Genomic DNA, 16,935 nt, shown 5'->3' with positions numbered 1-16,935 from the left:
ATTGAAACTTTTGCACCCCGAGCTACTGCCTAAATTACCCCACTCTGATCCCAGCCCTGCAGGCTGGATGGATTAGCTTGTATCTTATGAAGTATCCATTATTGTATATCAGGAGGGATGAGTTATCAGTAATATCAAATGGCTCAGCCTAATGGATCTTCCCTGATCAAGTCTTGAGGGTCATATGGATCTCCATGCTTCCTGTGGCTACTTGTCACTCTGTGCAGTGAGCCCCAGTCTGGCTGTGCTTTAGAACCAGCCAGGGGAGCTTTTATTTTAAACTAGGATCTCAGGCTGAGACTGTGGGATGACAGGTGAGTTTTCAAAATGTTCCTCTGATGCAACCCTCTGGATTAGAATTCCTAGATTCAACCAGGCTTAAACCAGGCTGTCGAGGCAGGGAATCTTGGATTTGAATTCTGATATTATCACTTTCTAACCGCACAATCCGAGGCAAGTTACAAGTTGCTCTGAGTATGAAGTAATCTATGTACATATCTTGTATAGTACCTGACACCTAAAACATCCTAGATATCAGTTAATAATTTTACAAGATATTACTTGGTGCTGAAATTCAGGGAGGTTAAGTTTGTCACCCAAGTTCTCACAGTAAGTTAGTCAAAGAGTCAAGCTTACATCCCAATCTGTCTGGTCTCATAGCCAGAACCACTAAAATCTCCCTCCAAGCACAGTAACACTTAGTAAATAGCCCACACATTCTCCAGCGTACCCACCCCCAAACCCCTCCATAAGGGAGGATGTCTTTGATCAGAACTGAGCTCATCGGGCAAAGGGGAGGCACTGAGGCTAAGTGAGCAGGTTCCTTTGCCAGGGGACTTCCCCTTTCTTGGGCGAACTCCCTGCAACCTCTATTATACTGTCCACCCCCCAAACTACTGACTAGAGCTGATAGCTGCCTTCATTTCCTCACTTCCAATTCTGTCTCGTCAACCTTTTCTATCTAGCCTCTTCTTCTAGACTTCACTGAAACCAGTGACTTTCTAAGTGTTGAAATTGTGGGCCCCCTGGGTACTCCGCCTTTTGGGCATACTGGAGCACAGTTCCTCTCCCTTTTTTCATCACGCCAAAGAAACTGACGTAGTCATGCCCAATGTCAGATCCTATCGACCTCTCCTCTCACTTACTCTATTCCAGATGGCCCCAAAGTCTCATGGTTCCCTTGCCTCAAGCCATTTGGCCTCTGGAAAGCTACTTAGCCATCTCTGCTCCCTGCAAGGCCCTCACATCATCTTGCTCTCCAGGCAAATGCACAGTCTGGGCAAGCTGAGATCTGGTCTAAAACTTGGGCGCTATTCCCACTCCTGCCTACCCTGCCTCCTGGCTGCTTCTGTCCTCTCAGGTGCTTCCATAAAGGTTGCCCTTAACAGTAAGTGTCTGGAATTCAATACATCCACACTGCACACTATAGACTGAGAGCCCCTGCAAGGCAGAGGCCATTTCCTTAACCTCCTGGCACCCCCTGCATTCACATATGTGTGACCTTAGCCTCACCACCTACCAAGTGCTGTTACAGCTGCCCTCCCCTCACAGCATTTAATACACACAGTAATGACTATCATCATCCATATTTTGCAAACGAGGAAAGCAAGGCACTCAAAACTTCAGAGACTGTTCACATTCCCACAGTGACCAAGTGGAGGAAGGGACTTGAACGAGGGATTCCAGCTCTAACCACCATACTGCACAACCACCCTCAGAGGGCGAGCCAGTCATGCGGGAGACTGGAAAAGATGTGTCTGCTCAGGTTGGTCAGACCTTACTGGGACCATGCAAACACGCATGAGCACACAGCCCCAGAACATGGAGAACTGTAGGGAGAAGCTCATGAAATGCTAACATGTGTGGTACGGAGTAGCGCTTCTCCAACTTGGGATGTGACCCTACACCACCTAGGCCTCTTGGTAAAGTGTAGATTTGAAATCAGTCTGTGTGGGTTGTCTAACAAGATTCCAGGCAATGCTGATGCTGCTGGTCCATGGCCTACACTCTGAGTAGCAAATATGAACTTGAAAGGTCATAGTAAGTCAGAGGAGGGAGACTTCAGTGTGAGCTGGAGAGGCCCCAGGCAGCATGCTGGGTCTGAGATGACGGCAGGGCTTTGAAAGGCAGACAGGATGGGGAGAAGAAGAAACCCTGGTTCCCCAGGGCCAGCCAGCTAACAGTTCTCAGGGACCTAGGAGTAAAAGGTGGTTTCCAGGACCTGTAAATTATGCCCCCTCTCCCCTCTTAAACAACGCTGCATCAAGCAGGAGCTCCACATGTGGAGAGCCCATTTTTGAGAAATACCCAAATCTGATCACATCAGGAAGTATTTTGCAAATTCAGAAATCAGAGCCAAAGGAAGTGCTGCATGAACTACAATCAGCGGTGGTAGTTAAATGGGAACAATCATTGCCCTAGTGGTTCCTCTTGAGGAGAGCATTTCTGCTGGCTCCAGGACTTTGGTCATCTATATAGCTTAGCAATGGAAAGTAAGGAAATTCTCAAGGAGGAAGAGATCCTTACTAGACCTGAAGAAAGAAGAGCTCTTGACCAAACCATGTTCACTGTAATGGAGACCTTCGAAATCAATGGTAAAGTAAGATTCCCCAGCAACAGCCTTGCCTAATGACAGTCTTTTTGTTGCAAATGGAAGAAATAGACAAGTTGATGGAACATCTAGTTCTGGATTGCTTTAAATGGGTCTTCTGGAATGTTAATAATAGATGCTGTACCTTTAGCATGTAGTTCCTTTTTTTTTTTTTATTCAGAATTCCTTTAAATTGTGTTTAAATGCTTTCTTTTAGATGGATGCTAATTATTAAATAATCCTCCTTTTTATCAGTGTCTTATTCTGACACACATGTTGTGTGATGAAATGGCAATGCAAAACAAGAGAAATGAAAAATTTCACAAAACAAAAACCAAGTGCCTCGTATTGATTGACTTAATCCAATTTCTCTAATATTCCTTAAGGTGACCTCTGTTTAATGGGTGTGTTGATGAGGGAGTGTTTTCTCTATTTCCTGTTGGTTAGTGTGTATTTGCAGTTTCATTATTCATCTGTCTTAGATTAAACTCAGATTTTAAAAATGCAGTTAGCTCTGTTTTATCTTTGTTTTCACCCTCAGTGTTACGCAGGTGACGTGGTTTTAAATCTTATAGCGCTTAAAATTCCCTCTGAGGATTTTGCATTTAACAAACGTGGGATCTTCGATTTGGGGCTCTAGAATATCCTCTTGGAATTGGATTGTATGTCAATCTGTCAGTCCCACTCCCTGTATCTCCTGGAAGTTGGATGATCAGGATCAATTGCAGTTCTGTCCCTTGGCCTGAGTGTTGGCTCATCCATCCTCTGCTCATACAGGGCTTGAATGTATGAAGGTACAAAGATGAAGGGTCTACGCTCTGCTTCTGGAAACCTGTGGTTCAGTGACAGGCACAGGTGCAAATGACTTTACACATTGTTGACTGTGCAGAACTTTGGGAAATGCAGCATTCTGAATACATGGTTTTTGAGATTTGAATATGGTCAAACAAAGTCAGCTGATAAACATTCGTCACCTACTACCTGCTAGATGCTGCCCTTAGCACTCAGGAAACAGGCAAGATCAAACATGGCTCTGACCTTGGGGAGCCCACAGTCATGTTGGACTGGCAAGAGGATGGCAGGCTGAGCCCACCCAGAACATGACTATTTCTATACAGTTCATAGCTGACTATGACTGAAATTTGCGCAGGTATTATGAACAGATCTAATTAGGCTGGTGTGGGATCCTGGAGGATGGGGTTGAGACTTAAAAATTAAAATTAGACTTTAAGATAGAGGGGGTTATTTACAGAAAGCAGATGATGGGCTGGGACAGGGTAGGGCACATGTTTATGATATATTCACAGAGAACTTAGAGAAGCAAACAGTTCCATTGCATTGGGTCAAAATTGTGTGGGGAAACTCAAGGGGGTTGAAACTACCACGCATGAACTTGGACTTTGTCGGAGAGCAATGGGGACCTTTGAAGGGATTGAAGTCAGGACTGGGAAGCATTGATTTACCCTTGAGATTAATCATCATAGATGGTGGACTAGCTGGAAAGACTTAACTCTGAGGACAAAGAGGAGCTTGGTAGCAAGAGATGAGAGGCAGTGGGTGTAAGGAAGGAAAGAGTGAATGCTCTGGAGAGATAAAAGCAGAGAGACCAGTAAGAACAGCGCAGGTGAGGAAGATCCAAGCATTGAGCGTAAACCCTAGATTTCTCACTTGGGTTAGAACTAACTAAGCATCTAACCAAAATCTAAAATCACTCTAATTTAGATGGAAGTCTTTCTTAAATGCATTCACAACTTCTTATATAAAGATCCTATATAAAGATCATAGTGCATATGGAACTTTCTAGATGAGTGCCATTATAGACAGTGATCATTGTCAGTTTCTGTAAACTAGTGACCTCCTCAGGGATTACTGAGATGATAAAACTACCAGTTTCAGCACTTGATCTTTCAGGCATCTTTATTTTTCATATCTTATCTGCTGAAATTGTTTTGCTTTTCTGAAGAGGCTAGACATACCATTAACTCCTGCTGCCCTTAAGGTCCAACCAAACCCCAACCTTTCCTCTTCAACTGGTATCAGCCCCATCTACCCCCTCAACAAACACCGGAACTTGAGTGAGAGACTTTGCATTGTCTGTGACAATACCGTTCAGGGGTGCATTTCCACTGTTTATGTAAATGATGGGCATTTTTCTAGCTTGAGTCTTGTCAGTCTCCTGAAGAATCCAGTCTCTCAGAGTTCTGTTATCACCTGGGCAAGCTCTTGCCAGTCTGTGGGATATAATCTCGCTGGACCACTCACCCAAGTCTTCAACTATATCAACCTTCATCTTTCTTTATGATTTTTCCTCCCACCAATTTCTATCTGAAGAACATTCTTCTTGACAGAGATGACCCCAAATAATACAGGAGGAGAATTATGTTTTGATGTTTTTTTTTTTATTTTAGTTAGCAGGAAGCATTAGTTCTCAGCTGTGGCTTTTCTGTCCCTTCTTCCAATTCTAACTGGAATTGAAAACATTCTCCTAACAGTCCTTAGACCCGGAGTCCACTCCAGGTCAGCCTGGCTGATGTGACTACTGTCATTGCCTATCAGTGTTCTCCCTTTGTTCTTTGTCAGGTCTCTATTTTTCAACATTAAAAACAAACAAACAAACCTAGAGGTTTCTAAATTTTAAGATTGAATTGTGAAATAATTATAGATTCACAGAAAGTTGCAAAAAAAAAAAATGTAGTGGAAAATATCTGACCTTTACCCAGTTTCTCCCAGCAGTGACACTTTTCATAGCTACCATACATGACCACAACCAGGAAACTGATGTTATACAATACACAGAGTTGATTTAGATTTCACTAGTTTTAGATGCTGTCATTGCTGGGTGAATGTAGCTCTCTCCAGCTTTATCATACGTATATATTTAGGTGCCCACTGCCAAAATCTCTCTCGCAACCATTCACACCCCTCACTCCCCCACCAGCAATCACAGTTCCCGCCACCCATTCATCAGTTCCCCATTTCTATAATTTTGCTATTAAAGCATGTTCTATGAATGAAATTACAGTAACTTTCTAAAGTTTGTTTCTTGTTTGTTTTTTACTTTGTTGATTCCCTTGAGACCCATCCAAGTTGTTGTATGGACCAGTATAGTCTTTTTTCTTTTCTTTTTCTTTTTTTATTGTTTAATTTAATTATTTTTATATAGTTTACATCATTGTCCTTTTTTTTTTTTTTTTTACAGTGTTTGCTTTCTTTCTTTTCTCAGGAGTCCTCCCCATAGAATTTCCACCATCAGTTCCCCTGGGCTTGTCCCTTGGTTCTTCCTGCCCTTGTTTTGATCCCTCTCTCTCCCTCTCCCCTGCAGAATGTATCTGATTTATAGTTGCCTGTTTATTTTTGTTTTGTTGTGTTGTGTTTTTTTATTGTTATTATTTTTTCCCCAGATCCCTTATTTGTATCCCTTATTTGGTTCCTCCTGTATGTGAAACCATCCGATATTTTCCTTTTTCCTTCTGACTTATATCACTGAACATAATCCTTATTTTTTAATTTAAACATTTTTTCAAAGATTTATTTATTTATTTTATACAAGAACTGGGGTGCAGGCCAGATACGCAGGTGGGTGAGAGGATTCACCAGAGACAGAGTGGGGAACAGAACAGGGAGACTGACGAAATACACTGCTGAGGGGAGCAACGGGCGAGGCAGGAGAGATTTGCTGCGCCATGTGGGACCCTCCCCGGCTGGCAAGATCGAACCTACGCTGCAGAGGCTGCCGACAGCTTCATAGCATGGTGCTCAACCGCCTGCACCACCAGGGGAGGCACTAAACATATTTTGTGTGTGTGTGTGTGTAGAAGAACTGGGGTACAGGCTAGCAGTACTGGTGGTGAAGGACTCACCAGAGACAGGGTGGGGAGCAGAACAGTTGGATCTACTGAAATACACTGTTAAGGGGAGCAGCAGGTGAGACAGGAAAGGACTGCTACACCCTGTGTGGGTCAGCTCCCTGGCTGGGGATTGAACTCAGGCAGTGGTGATAGCAATGAGACTCAACATGTAGGCCACCAGGGATGCCAGGCAGGAAGTTCTTTTTATTGATGAGTATCACTCCATGATATGGATGCACAACAGTTTATTTAACCATCCACCCGTTGAATGACATTTGAATTGTTTTTAGCTTTTAACTATTACAAATAAATCTGCTATTGATGTAAAATATTTTATGTAAGCCTAAGTTCATTTCTATGGGGTAAATGCCTTGAAGTGCAATTGTTGGATTACCAGTGTGTGCTTGGTTTCACAGGAAGCAGCTAATCTGCTTCTCCAGGGTGTATGTGCTATTTTACATTCCCACCAGCAGTGGGTAACTGGTCTAGTTTCTCTGTGTTTTGCCAATGATTAGTATTATTACTATTTTTATTTTAACTATTCAGATAGGTGTGTGATAATGATAGCTCACTGTAATTTTCATTTGCATTTTATAGTTACTAATGATGAATATCTTTTAATGACTTCTTTATGTCCTTTGCCAATGTTTTAATTGGATCCTTTGTTTCTTACTCTTTAGTTTTGGCAGTTCTTTATATATTGAAGATGCAAGTTCTTTCCTGGGTGTGTAGTTTGTAAATATTTTCTTTCACTTTATAATTTGTCTTTTCATCTTCTCACCAAGTCATTTGCAAAGCAAAACTATTTCATTCCATTGAGGCCCAACTTATTTTTTTCTTTTATGAGTTGTACTTTCAATGATGGTATCAAGTCTAAGAACGCCACCTAGCCCTAGGTCCCAAAGATTTTCTCATGTTTAACTCTGAAAGTTTTATCATTTTACATTTTACAATTAAGTCCCTGGTTCATTTTGAATTGCTTTGTAAAAAAGTATGAAGTTTAGGTTAAAGCTAGTTCATTTGTTTGTTTTACCTATTGACGTCCAATTGCTCCAACATCATTTGCTAAAAAGGTCTTAATTCTTCCATTAATTACTTTGCATGTTCATCTAAAATCAGTTGGATTAATTTGTGTGGGTTTATTTCTGTTCTTTAGTCTGTTCAATCAGTCTATATTTATATTATGTCTGGCCCTCCACCCAAAAATGCTGCCTTGATTACTACAGGTTTATTATAAGCCTTAACATCAGGTGGAGTTATTCCTCACATATTCTTCTTCTTTTTCAAGATTATTTTACTTATTCTAGGATTTGTGCCTTTCTGTGTAAATTTTATATAACTTATTTGAGAAATGACATGTCTTATAATCCATGAGTGGATTGTCATGGTATGCTGATACATTTATTTAGGTCTTTGATATTTTTGAAATCAAGATTGTCTCCTTTTCAACTAATAGATCCTAAAAACATTTTGTTAAATTTATATTTAAATATTTCATTTTTTGGAGCGATTATAAATGTCATTGTATTTTTAATTTCTATGTATATTTGTTTGTCAATAGTATATAGAAATGCGATTGAATAAAAGAGTGAGTACAAACTTGTCTTTTTTCCAATCTTATGAGGAAAATAGTTTGTCTCACTGTAAGTTTGATGTTAGCTTCATATATTTTGTAGATGCGTTTTTTTAAGTTGGGGAAGTATTTCTCTACTTTTAATTTGCTGAGAATTTAGTTATAAACTTGTTATTTATTATGAGAATTAAAATAATGAATTATGCGTTTTATTATGAGTTGGGTTTTACTAAGTGTGGTTATTGCATCAGTGATATGATTACATAATTTCTTTTCCCTTAGCCAATTGATATGGTGGTTCTATTGGTTGATTTTCAGATATTGAAACAGACTTGCACACCTGCAAATCATGGTATATAAATTATTTTTATACATTTTTTGCTATGCTTATGAGGTATTTTGTTGAGAATTTTTATGTTAGATATCATGAGAGTTAGTCATCTTTTGTTTGCTTTTCGTTGGACTGTCCTTGTCTGATTTTCACATTAGGAAAAGCATGACATTATAAAATGAATTAAGAGCTGTTCTCCAGTTTACTCTTTTACTATCTACAAGTGATTGTAAACTCAATGCTGATTTTTAAAAAAAGATGTATAGGATGAAATCTTTAAAGTTCTTAACAGCAAACTAGTGAGAACTCTCTTATTGACAATATCTTTAATCTGTTATAAAGGAAGAACTGTTACTAAATTTATGTAACACCTGAATTTACCATAGGCTTAACTGCTTAGATTGAACAGACTAGAACATTTACTATTGATTTGGAAAAAATTAATTTTCTAGAGTAGGGCAGATGAGGTTTTTAAAGAATATTTTGTGACTTCATATAATAAATATTTCTTTGGGGCTTCCTTATTCAATGAGATACTGATGTTCTTTTAGGTTGCAATCTTTTTCTTCTCCTCCTCCCTTTCTCATGATGGAAAATATAATTATGTTCAAACCAGAAGTTGATAAAGGGATTTTAATATGATCCTGTTGAATTTAATAAATATTTATTGAAGACCAAAAAAAAAAGTTTGTTAGGATACTCCCATAAAATCATCTAGATCTGGATATTTCCTTTTCAGAAGACTTTTAATTGTAAATTAGTTTGTTTAATGGTTATAAATATTCATATTATCTCTTTCATCTTTGTTGAGTTTGGTAGTTTGTGAGTTTTGAGGAATTGGTGATCATAATGTTAGAAATAGTATCTCCTTATTTTCTTTTTTAATATGCTTCAGTCTTGATATTGGTGATTTGTGTATTCTTCCATTTTTCTTTGCAGTCTTGCTAAAGTCTTATCAGTTTTATCTTTTTAAAGATTAGCATTTTATTTTATTGAATTTCTCTTTTGTACTCCCATTTTAAATCTCCTTGATGTCTGCTCTGATCATTATTATTTCCTTTCTCTGTTTGCACAGAGTTTATTTTGTTCTTTGTTTCTAGTTTCTAGGCACTTAGTTAACTGTTTTAAGATCTTTTCTCATTTGTAATATAAGCATTTGATGCTATAAATTTCCCTCTAGGTGCTGCTTTAACAGTATCCCATAGTTTGACATATTGTCTTTTAACTTTGATTCAGTTCTATTTAAAGTTTTTTTTTTTGAGACTTTCCCTCAATTATTTAGGTTTCTTTTTTTATGGCTAAGTATTTGGAGATTTTCCTGTTGTCTTAACGCTATTAATTCTGTTTTACTTCAATTATTGCGAGAGAACATATTCTGTGTGACTTAATTTCTTTTATATTTTATTGAGGTTTGCTCTGTGGTCCAGAGTATATCTATCCTGGTATATATTCCATGTGTACAAGGAAAAAATGCATTTTCTGCTGTTGTTGCATGAAATATTCTATACATGCTTAATGACCCTCTCCCCCAGCTCTGCCCTCTATAATACCTGTGCCTCTGAAGCACAATAATTTTTTTCATTTTCATTACCTGTTATGTTTTGCCAATTTGAACACTGTCTCTGAGATTGCACTCACTACCCAGCTTGTGTTAAATATGAGCCTTCCCTTGCATGTTACCCATCCTCACCATGAAGGTCACATGGATACCTGAATCCCTAAACTGCATTCTCCTTGCTCTTTCACCAGTTCTGAACTAGCACTGTTCAACTCCCCACATGTTTATCACCCAAACATCTGTAGTCACTCATTCATCTATTTACTGGTCATCTTCCCCACCCATACTGTGTGCCAGATGCCATGTCAGTGCTGGAATATAGCCCAAGAATATCCAGGCCATTTGGGGTTGACTGAGACATAAGCAGACTTAGTTCAGGATAATCAGTGCCAAGGCAGAGTGATTGGGGAAGCAGAGAAAGGGAAGTCTCAGTATGTGTCTTGGAGTAAAAAAATCTCCCAAAGGATGAGTAGGAATTAATCATGCAGACGGGAGGGGAGAGGGTTGTGTCTTCTGAGGAGATGCATTGTCTGAAGTCAGAAAGGTCTGGCCCTGGCTGGCCTGGCCTGACCACTGGTCAGCGTCCATGGAGAGATGTTGTATGGAGAGGTGGTCACAGCAGAGCTGGCTGACAGCTACAGGAGAGTTGTCCTGAGGGTAGCAACTGAAGGACTGAAGGCAGGGGAGGGTGTGTGGAGAGTTCACTCAGGCAACTGTGTGTGTAGATTTGAGGGAGTGGGTACAGCACAAGGTAGGAGGGACCGACACTCTCTGTTAGACAATACAAACACTTTCCACTAATTAAAACACCACCCGACCGAAAAATCCACCCCTCTCGGTGCTGCCAGAATCATCTCTAGACCACCTTACATTAGGCAATGCTCAAGCAGGGATTCCAGATCCTTGCATCGCTGAATGACATAGCAGGGAGATAACAGAAGCCCCACAGGTAATGGAAAAAAGACATCAGTTTCATACAAACCTAGTATAAGAGTCAATTGAAAAGCCACTCCTTTCACAAAGCAAAAATGGTGCTTCAGCCCCCCAGTCAGTGCCCTGGACTGGGCTGCTCACTTGATCTATTTTCCCTTGCACATCTTCTCTTTTTTTTTTTTTTTTTTAAGAGAGGCATGTTTATTTATTTATTTATTTGTTTGTTTTGTTTTTTTGTTTATACATGTACTGGGTACAGTCAGAAGCGCGGGGGAGGGTGAGAGAATTCATCAGAGCCAGAGCGGGGAGCAGAGCAGGCAGAAGGACCGAAGTACACTGCTGAGGGGAGCAGCGGGCGGCAGGGGAGGTCTGCACGCCATGCGGGACCCTCCTCCGGTGGCTGGGGAGCAGCCGGGGATCGAACCGGCGCTGCAGAGGCCGCGGGCAGCTTCGCAACCCTGCGCTAAACCGCTGCGCCACCGGGGAGGCCCTGTACATCTTCTCTTGAGACACATTTCAGCAGCATATTCCCAGGGAGAGCAGTCACAGTGCTTAGTGAAGCCAGCTCAAGTCTTAAGTTTAGACAAATGCAGGGCCACGTGCCTCCTACTGTGTCACCTTAACTTCTCTGAATTCCAGGCCTTTCCTCTATGGAAGGGGGTGATCACACCTACCTTGCAGGATTGATGCAAGAATTAGGGATTTTGTCAGTCAATGCCTGACACAGAGTAGGTTCTCAATCAATGTGAACAGCAAGACCCTGCCTTAGATGCCCCAAAGTAGGAAAACAGCTGGTGTGGGGGTCAGACCCAGGGAAAATGCCCTATGCAGTATTTTTTTGTAATGCCCCAAAATGGACACAATCCCTCAGTAGGGAAATATTTGCATGAATTGTGACTTTTACCTTTAAAGAATATTAGTTATTAAAAGAATAATTAAATCTCTCTCTACAAAGAAAACTAGAGGAATGTCCATGAAAGGACATTCATTACAAAAGGCAATGTGCTGTGTGAAATGTAATATGATATTATTGTGTAAGATTGAAAGGAAGAAATGGGTCTATGTAACGGTAAACGCGTTTGTACATTTCCAGGAACAAGAAGGAGGGAAGGTCACAGTCCATGGGTTAGAACCTCGGGGGGTTGAGGGAAGATTGTTAATCCTGTGATGCTCTCTAAATTGTTGGATAATTGCATGTAAGCATGTTTTACTTTAATAGTTAAAAAATCTAAAGAAAATGAACGAAAAGGCCCATAGGCCCATATGCCAATTCCAGATCTGCTTCTGCTAACTTAAAAGGCTTTCAGTTTCTCCAAACCTTGCTCATTTATAAAATGGGAACTACTGCCTTCTTCTTGGAGTGTTGAAACTTAAAGACACGAATTCATTCAATGAGACTCTATTGAGAGGCCCCTAAAGTTAGGCACCACCTGAGGATTTGCCAATGAACAAGGTTGATGTAACACCTGGTTTAAGGACCCTACTCTGCTAGCAGAGGGGTTTGCCCAGCCACAAAAATGAGTGACTGACAATGACATTTCTTGCTTGTGGCACCTAGGAGAATCAAGGGAATAATGAATCTTCGGTGTCTTTCCCACTGGACCTCAAGGGGAGTTTTCTACTCACATACAGGGGATTTGGGCACAGGTTGGGGCCCCCTGCTCTCCACCCTCTGCAGTCACCTTGGCCGGGCTTGTGTTACAGATCAAAAACCCAAGAAGAGAAATGGGGTGAACTGCTTCATGGCCACAGTGTCCATCTACTTGACACTACTCACCGCGGGCGCCGGGCTGCTGGTGGTGCAAGGTAAAGCAGTCCTGGCCCTGTCTGGCCCCTCCTGCTGTGAGTGAACCTGGCCCCATCGGAGACAGGACTCAGGTTGAGTGGAGAGACTGGGGCCGCTGCTGCTCCCTCCTAGGGGAGCGTTCTCAGTCCCTGAGTAACCTCAGATATGGGGTTCAGGGATAGGGTGGCAGAGGGGTGTGTGTGTGTGTGTGTGTGTGTGTGTGTGTGTGTGTGAGAAAGAGAGAGAGAGAGAGAAGTCACATGTGCACCTGTATGTGCCTAAAGCATACAAGTATGCATGTGCACATTACCTCAAGGATTCCCAATCTCTGAGTAGAAAGGCTATCTATTAGCCAGAGAGTTCATTTATCACGATTTTTTAAAAAGATGTATTTTATTTATGTATGCATACAAGAGCTGGGATATAGGCCAGAGGTGCAGAGGGAGGGGGTAAGAGAATTCACCAGAGACAGAGTGGGGAGCAGAACAGACAGATCTACTGAAATACACTGCTGAGGGGAGCAGCGGGTGAGACAGGAGAGGTCTCCTATGCCATGTGGGTCACCTTCCTGGAGCAATTCTATCAGCACACATTGAAATCAGTCAAGAGCTTTGCCGTGTGCCCAGTTGTCATGAACACTTGCCACATGCATACTAAGGTCACACATGACAAGATCAGCATTTTAGCTGTTATGCAGTCATGCCCAGAGCATGCATGAAGTCTTAACTGCACAAAGGGTGAGGGTTGGTCTTGGGAGTAGTGGGCACATTTTTAGGCCATGCTGAAATGTACTATCATGCCAGTGTGTGGAGTACACACTTGCTGACTATAGAAAAAGTGGTGTTGTCACGCCAGGTCCTCACAGCACATGACATGTGTGTCCACATATTCAACACCTACAGTGATGCAAACATGACACAAGAACGTGAAGGATATGCTTCAATGCCTTGGACTTCAGTGAGGTCCCTAAAAGAATACTGAGGGGCTGGGGGCGGGTGTCCAGTTCTGAATCTACAGGAGCGCCTCTTGACCCTGGAGACGTACTTTACCAATGACACGATGGCCACCCAGCGCAGCCCGTCCTTCTCCTTGCTTCGGTCAGCGCATGTCCCACATCTGTCTGGCGGTGTACCCAGGCTGCAAGACCTGCAGGCCCAGCTCACCCAGTTTCACTTCAGGCAGGAGCACCTGCTGCAACAGGTGGACAACTTTACTCGGAGCCCAGGTTTGGCCTCCTCCGCGCCCAGGTTTGGTCTCCTCCTCCTCAGGGAAGAAAGGGGATGGAGAAGAGGGTTTTCAGACTTGAATTCCCTTCCTTGACAAAGGGGACATCTTCCAGACCCCTGGTCTGGCATGGGATCCTGGGGGCCAAGGCATGGGGCAAGAGCCATACAGGATGGGCTTGAAGCGCCGGTGGGCTGCATAAGTGACTCCAGACAGGACTGTGGGAGGCGGTGGCATCAGGCATGTGGGAACCAGGGTCCTTGTCCAAGCAGAGTGTGACCTGCAAGAACCAGGGACTAGAGCAAGCAGACCGAGACTGGGTCTGAGTCACAGAACCCTCAGACTGATCCAGAATATTTTAGAGGGTGGGTAAGATGCAGAACCTAGGGCAATCCCCAGGACCACTCTGGTGCTGCCAACTTATACTGGTCCATGACCGGGTGGCAAACACCAAGCCGGTCTAGACAATGTGGGCATCTTGGAGGGGAGAGGACAGCTGGGCCTGCTGGGAAAACAGGGTGGCATGGGTGGCAAAGCTGAAGGCAGAGAGAATGTTCCAGAGGTGGACTGCAACTCCCAGGGATCTCCAGCTCTCAGGTGTGGAATACTAGATACAATTAAACATTCGGCTGTTCCCCCATCTGCTCAAATCCTCTGCTCCTCTCCTGGGAGCGCTCACGCTTCTAACATGGAGCTGGGCGCTCTGGGAGCCCCCACAGCTCAATCTGAACCTTCTCTTACAGAGCTGTTCCAGGTCAAAGGTGAACGAGGAGCTCCAGGTAGGTTCATTTCCACTCTGGCCCATTCTTACCCTCTCCTCACAGCCTTTCCCCAAGGACTCTTTGGTCTGGACCTGTCTGGATCTCACCACCTGACGCCAGCTTACCTTCCTTGGCCCCCAAAGCCTCCCCACAAACTCAGGGCTCTTTTCTGTCCTCTGGCCATGCCTGGACTTCCAGCTCCTGAACCTGGACCTTACTCCCGTCCTGCAATTGGAAATGGCTTCCCCATTCCACTCCACCCTTCCAAGCCAGCCATCTCCCTGGTTGTCCCGGGCACATCCCTCAGTGGGCCTGCCCCAGGCATCTCACTGTAGCGCAGGTCTCCTCCTTTGTCCCCCACATATTCTGTTCTCAGGCACCTATTGCCAGACTTGTGACCCTCAGCACCCCGTCTGGGTGTGCCCAGCTCATGTCTCTTAAAGAACTGTCACCACTGGGGAGGGAGCATCACATGACAGAGGAGCAGCCTGTGGGATCAGGTTGACATTGTTCTGTCCCAGGAGCACAGCCCACCGGCTGTGTGATTCCGGGCCTGTCACTTCACTTTCTGAAATCTTGGCTGCTCACTTGTGTAGGAAATAATGGAAATACTTTTACTCACCTTACTCTTAAAGAGTGACTTTGAGAGTCATGTGGGATGATGTGTAAAAAATGTCAAACATGGGTTGTGTGTACACACTCACACATGTCCCTGCTAAGTGGTTGAGATTTTACCTTGAAAGTCTAGGTACATAATGTTCTTGAGACAGAACTCTCATCATTAGTCTCATCATTTTTCAAGTATGGCCCAGATCACTCCATGGGTCGGAGGGACTTCAGGCAGCCACACCCACTCATCGGACCCTGGACATCCAGCTCTATCTGCTGCTCAGTGGTTACCCACCTGAAATATTTTAATAGAGCAGCCCAAACTGACTGGGATGGGTCAAGGAGCCATCTCCCACCTGCCCAGGTCATTGTGAGTCTGCAAAGCAGCCCTTGGAGGGAGGAAATGGTGTGCCCAATGCCACACTGAGGCGCCATTCACCTGGAGCCTGTGAGTCTGGCGGCCTCTAGACAGCTGCATAACTGACTGACAACCTCATTTTACTGCTGAGGCAGCCGAGGCTCAAAATGAATTTACTTGTACAAGGTCACCCAGTTAAGGGGCAGCACCACATCCATCTGACTCAGTCCGCCTCAGAAGAGAAGATGGTTGTGTTTTACCTGCACAGCATGCAGGAGATATCTTCTCTTTCCTTCCTTCCACACAGTTTTCCTTCCTGTGTGAGGAATTTCTCTTCCCCCAAAACTAGTGGCCTGGTCCCCTGTGTTCAGTGACTGGTTGTTGAATGACTATTCGTGAGTGGTATAGTCATTTCACCTTGTTGGTTGGCTCATTGGTGTCTCTGCTCCTCTTCCTCAGATTTTCAGGTCAAAAGGGCTCCCGAGGCATGCCTGGAAACCCCCAGTTACTGGATAGGAAGGGGCCAAGGGATGCAATGGAGCCACAGTTACAGACCTCTGTCTACTGGCCACACAATCCCTTTCCTCCTCATTTTCCAGGCTATGTTCTGAGTTTCTTTTCCTTTCCAGGCCCTCCAGGACCACAAGGCCCGCCAGGAGTCAAGGGAGAGGCAGGTGAGTAGTAGCTAGGTGCGTGCACTGGCACCCACAGCAGGCTTTCTCTGAGAGTTAATGCCCCAGGGGTTTGTGTGTGAGGGGGCCAGCCAGCTTAGACACTAGATGGGCTGGAGATGCTGGGAAGTAGCCCACATGTGAGGAGGATACCTACTTAGGGCTGGAGGGGTATAGATTCCCCAATCCCCACTCATGCTCAAGAGGGCAAGCCTGCAGCTCTGAGTGGGGGGAGTCGAGCTCTGTGATCCAGGGACCCAAGATCCTGAGCATCACCCCCCACATGGCCTCACTGTGAGCTAGGGAGTCCCCTGACCTCATGCAGCCCCAGTTTCCTTGTCTAGAATAAGATGGGGATGAGAGTGCTTCAGAGGGTTACTGAAAGATTGGAGAGACTAATTACAAGCCCATGATTATTTCTGCCTTTAGCTGCCAGCTGCCAGCTTCTCCATGGGGGTGGGGTGGAGGGAGATCCAAACTGGAAAGTCATCAACCTTCCGGCCCCCTCCATTTTCCACCTAGACACCCCAACTTCCAGATCCTGGGAGGGATTGAGGCTGCTGATATGTAAAGAGGCAAAACAATAAAACCTTGCTAGAGAAAGGAGCAGAATGACAGGATTTGCAGGGGTGGGAGGGAAGCAAATCCACAGGCTCTAAGCCTCTAGACTGAGGCAGGAAGAAAACACCGCCA

General features: G+C 43.7%; 1 protein-coding gene across 1 annotated transcript in view; it reads left to right on the top strand.

Annotated features, from left to right (window-relative positions):
• Window positions 1–2,454: 2,454 nt before the first annotated feature.
• The window catches only part of MARCO (macrophage receptor with collagenous structure), a gene marked incomplete at its 3' end in the record, with an annotated part of 31,877 nt that continues 17,396 nt past the window's right edge, over window positions 2,455–16,935 (top strand). The window contains exons 1-5 of the mRNA XM_084254538.1: window positions 2,455–2,594; window positions 12,538–12,639; window positions 13,623–13,844; window positions 14,587–14,622; window positions 16,201–16,245. Coding sequence (XP_084110664.1) covers window positions 2,486–2,594; window positions 12,538–12,639; window positions 13,623–13,844; window positions 14,587–14,622; window positions 16,201–16,245 — 514 coding nt within the window. The 5' untranslated portion in view covers window positions 2,455–2,485. The remainder of the gene's footprint in view (window positions 2,595–12,537; window positions 12,640–13,622; window positions 13,845–14,586; window positions 14,623–16,200; window positions 16,246–16,935) is intronic.

The sequence above is a fragment of the Talpa europaea genome (genome assembly GCF_964194135.1).
Source record: "Talpa europaea genome assembly, chromosome: 1".
Taxonomy (NCBI): Eukaryota; Metazoa; Chordata; class Mammalia; order Eulipotyphla; family Talpidae; genus Talpa; species Talpa europaea.
The sequence above is the reverse complement of the archived record's forward strand: the minus strand, read 5'-3'. Positions and strand labels throughout refer to the sequence as shown.